Genomic DNA, 15,475 nt, shown 5'->3' on the forward strand with positions numbered 1-15,475 from the left:
CTTTCTTGTGTGTCAGATATCTAATGGAAATGGTTATTCAATTATAGCTATATCAGTGAATTTTCATAATGCATAAATCACATACCCGTGAGCTGACCGACTGGGTGGGGTGGGCATCCGAGCTGGAATGCCGAGAGTGAACTCTTTAACTGCGACACCCACTTCACAGCCTATAAAAGGCACGACCCCTTCTGGGGTACCAGCACTGCAGTCTCTCTGGGGTCACCACCTTGCCAAGCTCTCTCTCCAGCAACAGCAATGTCGCTTTCAGTACGCACCTCTGGGCTGTCCAGGAGGTCGTCCTCACAGAATGGGGCAGCAGGCAGACCCTTGGGAGCATCTGCTTCTAGTGTTGCCAGCGGCTATGGGGGGACGGCCTCTGGCTTTGGAGTTGGCTGTGGGGGGCTCTTTTCTGCTGCTTCCATGTTTGGTTCTAGTTCTGGCTTTAGCGGTGGCTCTGCAGGTTGCTTGCCAAGGCTTGGCACTGCCTATGGAGGACCTCTGGGAGGTGGCTTGGGAGGGATGGGGGTGGGAATGGGGATAGGGGGAAGCTCTGGAGGTGGTTCTCTGTGTATCTTTTCTGGCAATGATGGAGGGCTTCTTTCTGGTTCTGAAAAAGAAACCATGCAAAATCTGAATGATAGACTAGCTTCCTACCTGGGTAAGGTTCGAGCTCTAGAGGAGGCTAATGCAGAACTGGAAAACAAAATTCGAGAGTGGTATGAAACACGAAGAACTGGAGACTCTGGGTCCCAGAGTGATTACAGTAAATACTACCCATTGATTGAAGACCTGAAGAATAAGGTAAGGGGAGGGGCTTTAGAAACCTTTTAAAATTATTACAATATTTTATAAAAATAATTCCTCTTAACTTAGGAATTTTTAAACTAGATTCCACTTGGAGAATTTCCTCCCCTCAAGAAGCACAGAAGTGCAGCGCCATTCATCATAAAGAGGCCACCCTTCCACTGTCTAAAAGAAATGTGCATTTCTTAACCTGTCAACATTATTTTTAATCAATGTGTTTGCTTTTAAAATGAAGTTGTCCCAACCCCTTCAGAGATTTTAGCTTTGCTATTTGTTTTATTTTACTGGGAGTGCTGGGAGTGAACACAGGGCTTCAGGCTTGTGACCAAGTGTTTTCCCATTGAGCTACAGCCACAGCTTTTGCCTTAGAAAAACGGAACTGGAGACCATTATACCAATCGAGGGAATCCAAGCCCAGATAGGCAAGCACAGTCTGCTCTCTTTCAGATGTGGATTCTAGTTTGGAATGTTTAGGTTTCTGTGTTTGAGTTTAAGTGAGCGCCTGTAGAGACCAGAAAGGACTCTTGGCAAGGAGGAGGCGCTAATCAGGTGTAGAAAAACAGTTATATGAAAGAGAAAGGGGGAAGAGTGACGTAGGAAGGTTTAAACAAGGGTGGGGTGGGGATACACAGAAAGATAGGAGTGAGGAGGGAAGACCAACCAAAACTAAAGATGCATGGAAGAGCTATATACACACTACTCGAAAAGCTGAAAGAAACATGATTGAAAGATGAAGAGTTTGGACGGAGGAAAAATGTATTTCACGTCACCATTTACTCTTAATGCAAAGTGGCACTTGTGAACTACCAGTGCATTAAGACTCCGTGTTCATGTGTCTCCCTCTGTTCTCCCAGATTGTTTCTGCCAGCATCAGCAATGCCCAGCTCCTCCTGCAGATTGACAATGCAAGGCTGGCTGCTGAGGACTTCAGGATGAAGTGAGTCCGCTGGTGGTAACTCATTCCTCCTCCCACTCCCCACTTCCTGCCTCCACTGAGGGCAAACGATTCAAGCGTCCTGCAGTCCACATGCCCCCGGCTTTCAGTGTGCCCCTAAATCCACACAGGGCGCTTTTAAAAGCACTGAAAGACAAACCGTTCACTGTACACAGCTTTTAAGTTATAAGTTGCTTCCACCTGGAGGTAAGGATCATCTCTTTGTAATGAGTCATAATTCAACCTGATAATTGTACCTATGTTTAGACCTGAATTTTCAATGTATCAAAGTGAATTAACAATATTTTTGCCAAAGGGTTAAATGGAGCAATTGTGTCCCTGATGACGCATACGACTGAGAACTTAACCATACATTTATTTTTATTTCCCAGCTCCTTTCCCATACCCCACCCTCCGACGCAGAGGGAATACAAACTAATTTCCTCTTCATATTACAAATCGTCCCCACAGGAAGTTCCCATAGTCCTGAGCCTGTGAAGACCCAGGAAAGGCTGCTAATGAAGTAACCAGGTTTAAAACTTCCCACAAAAAAAAAAAATCAAGCAAAGATAATAGCCATCAGTTTATCTCCAGTTAGTGTTAGGATATCATCAGAAAGTCAAACCACAGGGAGCCTTCTCCCTGCGATGCAAGGGTCAGTGTTGGTAGGCAGTTCTTGCTTCATTATTTCTTCATCTTTCTTCTCTTCACTCCAAATAAGGAGTAAGAAATCATACACACAAAGGAAAAGTCACAAAATCAAAAATTGCATATACTGATAGTGCAGTATTTTCTTCTCCTCCTTCCCCTTTTCTTCCTTCTCTTCTTCTTCCTCCTCCTCTTTCCTTTCTCCCCCCCACCTTCTCCCGTTCCTCCTTCTCGTCCCTGGGGTGGGTGAGGGTGTCTCAGGCTGGCCTTGAACTCACTAGGTAGCTAAGGATGATCTTGAACTCATGGCTCTACTTCCCAAGTACTGGGATTACAGGCAAGGGCCACATAGCCCAGAAGATGGCCAGGACCCATGGCAATGGTTGTGTTAACGTTGACTTCCTAAACTGTGGGCACTTGGTTTTCAGGTATGAGAATGAGCTGGCCCTGCGCCAGACTGTAGAGGCCGACATCAATGGACTTCGAAGGGTGTTGGATGAGCTGACCCTGGCCAGATCCGACCTGGAAGCACAGTCTGAGAACCTGACTGAGGAGCTGGCTTACATGAAGAAGAACCATGAAGAGGTCAGAAATAACTTTTTCTCCCAGACCCAAGACTTTCAATTTTGAATTAACAAAACTAGAGAATATAATATCTCTGTGTTAGAATGACTATTCATATTGGTGTTCCTATATGCGTGCCCCCAACTCCTACCCCGCCCTTTTGTGTCTGGGTTACAGTATTATTTTTATCAAGGCTTAACTGATTAGAGTATTAGACTCAGGATGGCAGGGAGTATTCTGGTTTTATTATTTCCATTATTAAGTAATGATGGGAATTTTAATTACCTTCATCAAATGTTCTCTTTAAATATATTTAAAGTGTTTCAAAACTGAAAACATAAGTCTGCAGCTGATACATATACCAGCCACATACGTTAAAGAAGTGTAACCGGTATAATACATATGGAGATCTGATTCGTGTATCAGAGGCTGAGGCATGGACAGGAAGAAAGACTGCTGGCAGTGGACTTCTAAGGAAGTTTCTGCTGGGTTCTCAGTGACTGTGGTATGAAGTAGTGTATGAGCCCAGGTATCACATGTGGCCCTAACTCTGCAGCAGTTGCTGGAGCAGCCTGCACACCAGGTCTCTTTCCTTTCTATAATCTATAGGAAGTGGATAGAACCAGAGCCGGCAACTACAGGCACAGAACACGGAGTCCTTGGTCATTCAAGAAAACTGAGAAAATATCTTGGTTTTTGTCTTTGGTTTTTCTTAATCGGGAGAGAAATAGGTTTTCAAGATAAAAAAAAAAAAGTGTTCATGCCTTGTGTTAATATTTTGCCTTTCTACCAAGTCACTGGAAAATATAATTGTATTGTTATTATCGTGCATGAAGAGACCCAAGAAGGCAAAAGTACCGGGGCCCCACTAGTCACGTGAACTCCTGTGTCTTTCTCCATTGCTGTCCTTAGGAACTCCAAAGTTTCCAGGCAGGTGGTCCAGGAGAGATCAATGTAGAAATGGATGCCGCACCTGGAGTGGACCTCACCAAGGTCCTCAACGAAATGAGAGCCCAGTATGAAGCCATGGCTGACCAAAATCGGAAAGATGCAGAGGCCTGGTTCCTTGAAAAGGTAACACCATGCGATTTGACCCATTCCCAGAAAGCCCTTTGAGCCAGCACAGAGCTCACTCACCCCATCCACCCACTTTTGCTGTTGCAGAGCGGAGAGCTCAGAAAAGAGATCAGCAGCAACACCGAGCAGCTTCAGTCCAGCAAGAGCGAGGTCACCGATCTAAAGCGCATGGTGCAGAACCTGGAGATTGAACTCCAGTCCCAGCTCGCCATGGTAGCGTGACATACAGCGAAAGATGACGCATCCTTTAACTTCCAAAAAAGATGTTGCACACACCGTATGCTGGACTGTGGGCTGCCGTCTTGTTCTCCGATCCCCACACCGTTCTGTCTCTCTCCCATTTGCAGAAGTCGTCTCTGGAAAGCTCGCTGGCTGAAACCGAGGGTGGTTACTGCTGTCAGCTGTCTCAGATGCAGCAGCTGATCGCCAGCCTGGAGGAGCAACTCCAACAGGTGCGGGCTGATGCAGAGCGCCAGAATGCGGACCACCAGCGGCTGCTGGGTGTCAAGGCTCGCCTGGAGATGGAGATTGAGACCTACCGCCGGCTGCTGGAGGGGGATAGCCAAGGGTGAGCAGACAATAAGATTGGAAACATCGTAAAGGCTGAAAGACAGTGGACACCTGATGCAAACTTTTTGTTTTTGTTTTTTTTTTTTTTCTGCAATGGGAGAAGAGGGCTGTAGTAGATTAAACAAGGAAAAATTCTTGTCAGTGACCCTAACTCTGAGAAGTCTGAGGCTAGAGGAGCCCAAATTCCAGACCAATCTGAGCTACATCTGCATACTGCCTGCAGGAAGAGGGAGTGGGCTGGGAAGGATCTCAGAAGGTACAGAGTTCTCAGGTGTAAAGAACTGAGTCCAGAGCCCAAAGCCCTCATAAAGTGTGTCTCTAACCTCATTGCTCCTGCTGAAGACGGGAGGTAGAGGCATGAATATCCCCAGAAGTTTGTGGCCCAGTGCATCTCAGACAAGGTGTAGTCCAGAACCAACACATGAACATGCACACATACACACACACACACACACACACACACACACACACACACACAAAGCTTTTTTTTAGGACGAGGAAAAAAGAATAAAACAAATCTAGGAAATGCATGTCTAGAATTTATTAAATAATAGACAAAATGTATCCAGCCATTATCTTACGTGATACTAATTAATAAAATGCTCATTGTAAATGAGTACTTACATGTTCTAGAAGAACCATCTCGTGACTTGATGCTAGGGATAACATATCAATAGTAGCTCCCTGGACCACCCCAGTCCCACGGTAGCAAGCCCATCATCAACAATAGCAGCCTAATCTGTAGGGAAGAACCCCAGATTGTAAATTAAAATGGCTGATTTCAGAGACCAAGCTGCCTCCCCTCAGAGCCCACTGTAGGTGGTTTAGACGCGAATGTGTGTTGACCCAATTGGTTACCCTCATGGGGCATCATTCAGCCAAGAGACTTGTAATAGCATCTCTATTTTTTGCTGTGGTTGTGTAGACATCTCTAATGTTTAAACTCAAGCAGCAGGGTCCCCTTACTTATCCAACAATCACTAAGCCCAGCTTTTGCTTTCTTGACAGTGACAGTTTTGATGAAAGCCCATCCCTTACCGTCTCCAGATCTCAGACACCATCAGTCGATTCCTCTAAAGGTATGGACATGAGAATTGTCGAAAATAAGTCAGAATCTCATTTGTGAATGACTAAACTGTAAGATCTCATTAAATGTTGAGCGAAAATAACTTAAAATAAATTTGTGTTCTGAGCAGGGGACATATCATTCACTGTCTCTGCTGAGACACACTGAGCTGTGGGGTAGTGTACTAACACTCTCAGCAAGCTCAAGTAAGAAAGTCCTACTCCAGGAAGACAAAATGAGTGCCATTGGACAGGGTTTCTCTGTGTAGCCCTGGCTGTTCTGGAACTTGCTCTGTAGACTAGGCTGGCCTTGAACTCATGGAGATCCACCTGCCTCTGCCTCCTGAATGCTGAGATTATATTCACGCATGCACTATCATGCACACTTCTTAAATGCTTTAAAATACAACAGGCTTAGTGGTGCTTGCCTGCCATCCCATCTCTTGGAAAGCTAATTTTTTTAATAAAAATTAAAAAAAAAAAAAAGAGGACAGTGAGTTCCAGGCTATCCTAATATTTAGCAAGACCCTAGGCTGAAAGAAAAAGAAAGAGAGGAACAAAGAGATGGAAGGAAACATTGAATATTTTGATTTGTGCACAATACAGTCCTGAATAAATTTCATGTCCACTAGGTAAAACTCTTTTGGTTTGAATGGAAGTCACTTCTAAAAGTCTGAATTTGCTGAAAAGCTTAAGTTGGACAAGAATAAACCTTGGGTTGATGACTGCTTTGTAATAACCATTACCATCTTTACTGCTTTTTACCTTTAGACCCAAGTAAAACCCGAAAAATCAAGACAGTTGTGCAGGAGATCGTGAACGGTGAAGTGGTCTCATCCCAGGTTCGGGAGCTTGAAGAAGAGATGTAAGGCCTCACACGGGCTCCTTTGGAATTCGAAGTTTACTGATAGGAGTCACTGTTTCCATGTGCTATATATTAATTCAGCATCTGTTTGGGCCAGTGTCCTTTTCCTTGGATTCTTTATTCATGTTGGGTCTTGTTAGCATTTCTGAAACAGTATCCAATTACAAGTCTCTGTGACTGTGCTGATCTTCATTGCAACCCCACATCACCTGACACCTTCCTGGGCCTGAAGGAGTCTTTCCACTCATTTATTTCTGGTCGTCTGGACCATTTGTTTAATCCCAAAGCTTTGATGGAACAGTATCGGTTGAACGGCGCTAACTTTAATTAAAGATTAATGGCAATGAAATGAAGTGTGTGCCTCTCTTTGACTTCAACAATAATGTCAAGGGCATATAGACACAAGCTTTTAAGATATTGATAATGAAGCACAGAAGCACTCAGACAAAAAGAAGAAAAAAAACTAAGGTTGGAGATTAAGATTATTTTAAGGGGCCATTCTCTCCCTCTTGGAGGTTGATGAAATTTTATATTTTCCATTATAGGACAGAACAATTATTCCATCCATTTTCTGGGGTCTTCTTTCATACAGTCAATGGATTCCTATCCACTTAATTTCATACACTTAATGATGACCTGATGCTAGGGGCTATGCATCAATCATAGCCACCTGAACCACCTGGGTCCCACGGTAGTAAGCCCGTCAGCAACAATAGCAGCCAAATCTGGAGGGAAGAACCCTAGCTTGTAAGTTAAGAAAGCTGTTTTCTTTCTTAATGATGACCTGATGCCATAGACTAGAAGCTAGGAGATTCAGTGGTGAGTAAGACTTGGTCCTTGTCTTGAGGGTCGAGGTAAACATCTGCCAGGCATGGTGATACCTTGACAGGGGGCTCACAGAAGTTCTGAAGAAGAATGGAGGAAGAAGGGATCAAGTGATTGGAGGGCAACTGTCTCATTCAGAAATCAAACAGGTGGTGGAGAGAGAAGGAATAAAGTGCATACGTGTAAGCAGACGCAAGGGCGGGGACCTCCATTGAGTTGTTCTCCTTCTTCCTATCTGTCAGTGCTGAGGAGTAGGGTGGGGCTTTAGGAGAGTGAGTCAGAGTCAGACCCACAAGCCAGTGGCAGAAGTCAGGTTAAGATAGAAGACAACCAAAGGCTAAACCAGAGTAGACGGTGGTTTGATCTAGGTTGCCAAATCCAAAGCTCCCGAAAGAAAACAAAGGTTAAGACATAGTGAAGAAGGAAGACCCAAGACTCTGAATCAGACTGGTTCAAGTCCTAGCTCTGTTGTTTAATCTCAAGAAACTTCTCTCTGTGTGCCTCTGTCGCCTACATGTGTGTTACATGCACATGACCATGCAGGTGCACACACCTGCAATCATGCATGTGTAGGCCAGAGCAATGTATTGGGCTTCTCCCTCTCCTTCACCCCTTGACACAGGCTCTCACAGTGAACTGAAAGCTAGGTTGGCTGGCCATGGAGTTCTTAGGCCCACAATGCTGTGTGTGTGTGTGTGTGTGTGTGTGTGTGTGTGTGTGTGTGTGTGTACGCGTGCACACGCATGCTCATGCTGTGAATTCTAATTACATTCCTCATACTTGCAGGGCAAAGGTTCTTTTTGCCTGTTATACCATCTCTCCAGCCTATAGTCTTGTGAAGATTAAATCTACATAAAACACCAGGAACCTAAAAACTTGTTAGCCCTAGACAGTACCCAGTTGAGGCAAAGAAGATGGTAGCATCTTTTCTTTGCTGAAATGCTCAGGATCAAACCCAGGGCCTCCGTATGCTCTGACTGATCTGCTACTGAGCTATGCTTCTAGCCCCAGAGTACTCGGTGTGTGTATGACATTATTGCCCACTACAATCAAGTGGAATCAAGTGGGACGGGGGAACCAAGAGAAAGATTAGTACGGAATATCGAAGAGGAGAGAAGAATTGAGCCTGGACACTCCTACAGCCAAGAAAGACCTCAGAGGGTCTGCCCATCTCTAGATGATTTGCTTCTGTGTCCAGCTATCGGAGGTCACCTTCTTCTTAAAGATTTTTGTGACTTCGGGTCCTCTGTTCGTCTCTCTGTAGTGTGCACTCATCCCTCTGTGTAAGCATCTTCTTCCAGCACCCGCCTTAGATGGACCTGACCTTTCAGACCCGGAGAGACTTCCCAGGTCTATTCCTGAGCAAGGTCCCCAGCCCCCGGTAACAAACTGATACCTCTTGCAAATGCCCGTAAATAGTTACTGCTTTAAACAATATGTTTTCCTCATTAGTTGCATCCGAATGTCTGAGTAGTGAGACACTTAAGGATTTCAAAAGGGTGTATTGATCCAGTGTGAACCTAATGGTCATTCCTGAGATATCTTGGTTTCCCAGCCTTCCCTTCCTCTGGAAATGGGCCCCCCATCCTTGTAATGTGGCTCTAAGACACCACTCCCAACAGAAGCTTCCTCCTTATGCTTTTCTCTATGAACCTCAAATGTTTGCTCCAGTTCCCCCACACACGCACCTCTGTGTTCTCTCTCTCTACTCAGTTCCTAGTAATCTCATCTAGTCTTGTGTCTGTAAAATGTTGTCTATACATCAGTTACTCCTTGGGGTGGCCTCCATTCATGATCCCAATTATTCTCACCTCCTGGCACTCATATGGAAGGAAGTGACAGAGCATGGCCTCCAGAACAACCCTAACCCCTAATATCACCCAACCCCAACTCTTCCCAACTTTATTCCTAACCCCAACCCCAACCTGAGCAGTCCAAAGCTACCTTGGCAGAAGGAGGAGGCTAAAGAGAGGAGGAGGCCACGGAAGTGAATGTGGTCAAAGGTCATAGTATACAGGGATCAGAATGCTGTTGTGCAGTGCTTTGGTCTCGGGAAAGATCAGATACCTACAAGGTTATACTACAAGAGAAGGCAGCTGGCTAAAAAGCTAGTGGTGGTTTCACAAATTCTCCCACTGAGGTTCCAGTGGCTCCGACTTCATAGACTGGCACCCAGTTCCAAATCACAGTCTTTTTTTCTACACTATTTCTGTGGGATATTCTCCAGTCTCAACTTAGCAGCATAAGTCTGAAATGCCTTCTGAAATCCGTGTGCTCGCTGGCAAGAGATGCAGTTAGCACAGCACCTAACCAAGTTGTTTGGAGTGCTGTGTCAAGATACTTTAGACCAGGGGAAAAGAGGATAAATGACAGAAATTGATTCCTCACAGGTCTGCAGGGAGACTGGGTGTCAGCTCAGGGCCCACTTTCTGGGCAGAGGGCAGAGAATGAAAGCCACCCCCTGGGACCTCTGTTCTGTAACGCACTGGTCCCATCTGCAAGGACTCTGGCCACAAAACCCCAAATGTCCCACCTCTTGATGCTACCACACTGACGATTAGATTTTATTTGAAGACAACATGAACTTTCCTAGACCACACAATGACCTAATGAGACTCCAGCCTCTACCACCAGATCACAATCCCTATTCAGCACAGGGCCGAAAGGCCCTCTGGACTCTGCAAGACACAAATTGAGAAAATGTCCTTAGGGAAACTAAGATGCTCTGGTCGGGATTACAAATAAACAAATAAAAGCAGCAAACACGTTGTTTACAATTATGTTAACGTCTACCATTTTACTAACTTAAGTTCTTACTGTGTATTCGGTTGGCTTGTATAAAGCTCAGGAAGGGTCTGGGCAGTGGGGGCTACGCTGCATTGCTACAGCAATCTCTTGGGACTGCTAAGGGTTTCAAGCGTTTGCTCTACTTTTCCTTTTGTGTGTGTCTTAAAAGTTTGACAAGTACGTGTATTACTCTAATGATCAAGGACAAGACTAACTTTAGTCATTTAGACAAATGTGTTTGATGAGTGTTTAACTGAAGAGTGGAAACCACCTAGAAATACCTACTTAGGACGGAAAGCAAGACTCCTTTTGGCTTGGTGACAGCGCCACCTGCTGGAACCTCAGAAAGTGTCCTTTAAAAAAAAACTACCCTGTTTGTGCAAGTCATTTGAGATTGGGGTATTAGTTTATTTCTTTATTACAGAGGAAGAAGGAAGTCGAGAGAGGACAAGAGGAGCAAGGAGAGTTGGGAGAATAGGGTTTTTTTTCATTATCAACTTAGTGAATTATGACGGTCTTAGTAATCACTCAGCAGGTCTACTAGATGGATACCTATAGTGTAAAATAAAATTAGTAATTAATGTTTAAAATACCAGACAGGTAATCTGATCTTTTTGAGCCCTTCAAAAATGTACTAAAATATCAAATAAAGTAAAAACATATTCATATACCTGAATAAATGACCTTGTGTGAAGTAGCATGTTTCTTAAATGTTAGAGGTGACTGTACGATTAAATTGTACTAGGATTAATATTGTGGGCTGGGAAGATGCCTCAGCCAATAAAGTATTTGCCGTGTAAGCCTGAGAACCTGAGTCCAACTCCCAGAATCTCAGAGACTGAGATCGTTGGTGCTTGCTAGTCGATGACCCCTAACTTAATGGTGAGCCTCAGTCCAAAGACAGACCCTGTCTCAAAATACAAGGTAGACAGAGTCTGAGTAACGACATCTAAGGTGGACAGTGATCTCTACAGGCATGCTATGCTCATGCACCTGTACACATATATGTACATGCACATGTCCACACAGGCATGCGTGCTCGAACATGCAAGTGTGCAAGTGCACGTGCAGATGCAGATTGGTATCCTCAACTCCAGAACTTAAAAAAATGGTGTGTTGTCTATCTTTTTTATCACTGCGGCTGGTTCCGAATGCTTTGGATGCATCATCTAGCAACAAATTAGCGGAAGATTATTACACCCGGAATTCATGGTCCAACCTAATCACCTGGTGAAGTTCACACACTAGAATACAACCCACCAGTTTATGAAGAATAGAAATACTGATATAGAAACCTTGTGGCAAGCAGTTCATGGTGACATGCCACTGGAATTCCAGCTACTCCAGAAGCTGAGACAGGAGGACCGTATCAGTCCTGCAGTTTGAAGTCAGCCCTGTAGCTAAGTCAAGAAGCCCCAGCACAAAAGAATACATTTCTGTGATCCCATTTATATGAAACTCTAGGAAAAACAAGTCTCTTCCCCAATGACAGCAGGTCAGTGGCCTCCTGGAATGAAAGGTCAAGGTGAATAAATGAACCGGCTTACTGGGATCCCAAGACAGCCTTTGGCATTGATGACAGTGACAGTGACATCAGTATATCTAATTCTCAGGATTCTTTAGACCAGGAGCTTTAAGTCAACTCGTTGATTTGTATGTACAGAACAACATAGCTGCATAGTCTCTGCAAACACAATCCTAAAGTGACAGTAGCCGGAAGGTTGACTTGTCTTCATGGTGAACAGCAGTGGAAGCTTGGGGGTCACGTGGGATCAGCAGGGGTCTGCCTGAGTGAGCACTGAGGGGTACCTGCTCTGAGCACTGACTGTTGACTCTTCAGGGGTTTGGAATATTATTTCACAAGCCTGGGGTTCCTTATGAATGACATCAGAGACGCCAGGCAACCTGCTGTTCACTGTGCACGGTGGGCAAGAACAGAGTCAAAGGCCAGTGGACTGAGTTTGCTTTCAGCTCTATCACTTGTTTATGGTTTTATTCCTCAGCCTCATCTATAAAATCATGGTATAGACTAATGTCTACTGAGTCTGGGGCGTGGCACAGTGGTCAGGCTTTTGGGTCGTGTTACAAGGTCCTGAGTTCAATCCCCACTACCAGAAAAAAATAAAGTGCGTGCCTCCCACAATTATTATAAAAATTGAGGGAGTTAATTCACTTATGACACTAACTCAGTGTTAGTCCTTATCAGTCAGAAAATAAAAACACAGTAACTCTGAGTCTAGAACACCAGCTAATTTGCATAGCGTCCCCTCGATACGTATTCTTTTCCTTCTCCTCATAGGTACTTCTAAACAATTTGGATGTTGAAAAAGAAATACACAACACTCTTATGCATCTGAAATATTCCTGACCTGATACACAGGCAGGGGGTTGATTGTGTTTGCCTCCCTGTATCACAGGTTACTGTCAGCATTGGGTAAGTCAATTTCCTCGCAAGAGCTTTGTGAGCAGCAAACTCCTCAAGAACCGTAAGATGACAGCCTTAGGCAGCTGCTCACACTGAGGGAGAGCCCCACGCATGAGCACCCTGTGACCTATAAAACAGGCTAAGGGGAATCTCAGTGAGCTCAAGGACCTAGTTCTTGTGATATTACAGCTCACGGTATACTTTAAAGTCATGAATCAATCCACAGCTTTATGGGCACTGAATGGTGTGTTTGCAAAATTCAGAACAGATACGTTCGAACTTCATTGGAAGAAGCATGGGCAACATGCAATTCAGAAGTAATTTCTCTACTCAGGTCTTCCTTAAAATTCATTGTAAATTTTTGGTGCTAAAAGATGTCGCTGTTGATGTTGTGTTCCACATATGTTATGTGTGTGTGCACATGTGTGTGTATGCTTGCATGTTGTGTGAGTGTCTGTGTGTGCTTGTGTGTGTACATGCATGTATGTGAGTGTGTGTGTGTGTGTGTGTGCACATACTGCTACACATAGTGTAGAAATCAGAGGTTGGTGTGTCTGCCTTATTTTTTTTTCTATTTAATATAACTGTTTTTGAGACAAGGTCTCTCCATTGAACCTGGACCTAGCTACTGGACTTACGGGTTCACAATGCTGCAGTCAGCTTTGTTCATTTGTTTGTTTGAACATAGGTGCTGGGCATCCAAGCTGGGGTCCTCCGGCTTGTGCAGCAAGTACTTTCCCACTAAGCCATCTCCTCAGCCCTATGCATACAGTTTAAGGAGATGCTACGTTCTTCCTCAAAATCATGGGAACAAATGGGTGATTTAGAAGCAGACCTTCGTTTAATGGAACAATTCACAAAGGGCAGCGGGGTCTATCCCTGAAAGGAGACGGTGCTTCGGGCTCTGCTCAGGGAGGAATTGTTTTCCTGAGCATGTTTCTCCACTCGAGATGGCTCACCTTTAACAAAAGGCTGGTTGTGACATGATGCATTCTCACAGGAGTTCTGCACTTTGGAACTATGGGAAAACATAAGCGCAGGACACTATGACAGGCTGGACAGTTTGTTTGTTGGGACCCACTTCCTACAGCTACATGTACACGAGGTTTCTACCAAGAAAAGCGTGTCTGTTTTGAAAGACTTCATTTGCTGGGAACCACCATGGGGTTTTGAAAATTCACTTAAGGGTACAGGTCACTTAAGGGTTCACTTTTCAAGTGAACAGAGCTACAAATATAACGTTCAAACCAGTTCAAGTGTAAGTGTTATTTTTAAGCAACGTCCAGATGATACAGTTTTATATAGTATTTTATATTCCTTTATTTGCATATTGATTCAACAGATTTATTTGCCATCACATATCTGTAAGTATCTATGCATTCTATTGAAAATTATGTCAATCTGTATGGCCTAAATGCAAATACCCAACGCAGCACCATACATTGCTTTCCTTATCAGATTGGTAGAGGGAGTAAGACATCACCATCATTCACTGGCAAGTGTCGCAGTCTCACATGTGATATACATGTGACTGTCATGTCACAGTCCCACATGCAATATACACAACTGTTCAACAAAGGTACGGGGAGGAGGCTCTTCATGTGGAAGATACAACAATCCTCACTCCTTTTTATTGGTTTTAAAAGGAGCAACTCATACCATTAAACAGATATTCCCAGGGCATGTTTTCTAATAGTATGACACTCTTAAATGTTTTGTTACATTTTACATTATATGTAAGGACTTCCAGGATACTTTATATTTTTGGGGACACCTATTCTAAGCCATCTTTTTGTGCTGGATGATGGAGTAATTTCAGTGTTAAAATATCCTATCTTATCTAAGGGTAGCAGGGTAAGCTGACAGATAAATTTTTATCAGTTTTTTAAAAAAATAGGCAGTCAGCATCCAAGCAAGAGATAACCTAGGAACAAAATCTGTGACATCCCATCCACCCTGATCAGAATTCACCAGCCTGGTTATAGATGAAAACACAGCAGTGTGTCTCAGTTTCCTGCTCTCCTTGTTCAGAGGTTGGGGGTCAGTGGAAGTCTCCCAGGGCAGTATACCTGGCTGAAAACTCACTCAATTGCCAATCCCCTGTGCCAGAGCTCTCCCCGATGTGACCCTGGACTGTGTACAGCTTGCAGGGCTGAGGGAGCTGGAAAACTGAACGCTGGCCAATGGGAGGACAAGAGTCGCCCAAGGGGAAGGCATGGTTCAGCAGGGAGGAGACCAATGGGAGCCTGAGTCATAGTTATTGTGACTATCTGTCACCTTGAGGGTACATGGGGAACTGTTGCATGACAGGGGATTGTTTCTAAGGCGTGAAGGGACGATACATATCAGGTTGTCTTTCCCAAGACACACTAAAATAGCAAGTTACACAATTATTTGTCAATTTAGACAGGAGATATTTTATTGCCACTGTTATAGAAAGGGGCCTTTATTCCAACATCTGTGTGAGTTTTCATCATATATATGTGCATGTAATATATATGTACATATACATATATACATGTTACTTCCCCTCTAAATATCCTTCTGTTGAGGCTTTTTACCCAGATCATGCTCCATACAACCTGAAACTATAGACATCTAGAGCCCTTCATCCAACAATACACTACGTTCATCGTGAGCGTATCTGCCTCTGTGTCTCCCACGTAGCTTGATCTGATTACTTTTCCCCATTGCCATGACCATCACAGCCCCCATCCAAGCTGGACGCCCACGCAGCTTCCACTTGTACCCGCTCCTTCCTGTTCTCCTCTCACATTGTGCGAAACTCTTCAAAGGCTTCAAGTGTCCTTAGAATAAATACCAAAAATCCATCCCGATCAAATCTGTACTTCCTCAAATTGGGAATCTCTTTTATCTTCACCAATTCCACTGGTCCTGCTTAGTGATT

General features: G+C 44.2%; 1 protein-coding gene across 2 annotated transcripts; it reads left to right on the plus strand.

Moving 5' to 3' along the window:
- Window positions 1-207: 207 nt before the first annotated feature.
- On the plus strand, window positions 208-6,883 carry Krt12 (keratin 12). 2 transcript variants are annotated; one of them, XM_028755042.1, is made up of 8 exons: window positions 208-804; window positions 1,662-1,744; window positions 2,818-2,974; window positions 3,866-4,027; window positions 4,118-4,243; window positions 4,378-4,598; window positions 5,609-5,679; window positions 6,437-6,883. In XM_028755042.1, the coding sequence occupies exons 1-8, from the start codon at window positions 259-261 to the stop codon at window positions 6,532-6,534; spliced, it is 1,464 nt and encodes a 487-aa protein (XP_028610875.1). In that variant the 5' UTR covers window positions 208-258; the 3' UTR covers window positions 6,535-6,883. The 2 variants fall into 2 exon arrangements, with proteins under 2 accessions (XP_028610875.1, XP_028610876.1); XM_028755043.1 differs by having other exon boundaries at window positions 259-804; window positions 3,866-3,946; window positions 6,437-6,534.
- The last annotated feature ends 8,592 nt before the right edge of the window (window positions 6,884-15,475 follow it).

This window comes from Grammomys surdaster, unplaced genomic scaffold, assembly GCF_004785775.1.
Source record: "Grammomys surdaster isolate TR1022 unplaced genomic scaffold, NIH_TR_1.0 126048, whole genome shotgun sequence".
Classification (NCBI taxonomy): domain Eukaryota; kingdom Metazoa; phylum Chordata; class Mammalia; order Rodentia; family Muridae; genus Grammomys; species Grammomys surdaster.

Bases quoted from the DNA above. Each gene is read 5' to 3' on its own strand.
- Krt12 (XM_028755042.1), top strand. From the start codon at position 259: ATGTCGCTTTCAGTACGCACCTCTGGGCTGTCCAGGAGGTCGTCCTCA. The intron at 805-1,661 runs GTAAGGGGAGGG...CTGTTCTCCCAG, and splicing joins TTGAAGACCTGAAGAATAAG to ATTGTTTCTGCCAGCATCAG. The intron at 4,599-5,608 runs GTGAGCAGACAA...CTTTCTTGACAG, and splicing joins CTGGAGGGGGATAGCCAAGG to TGACAGTTTTGATGAAAGCC.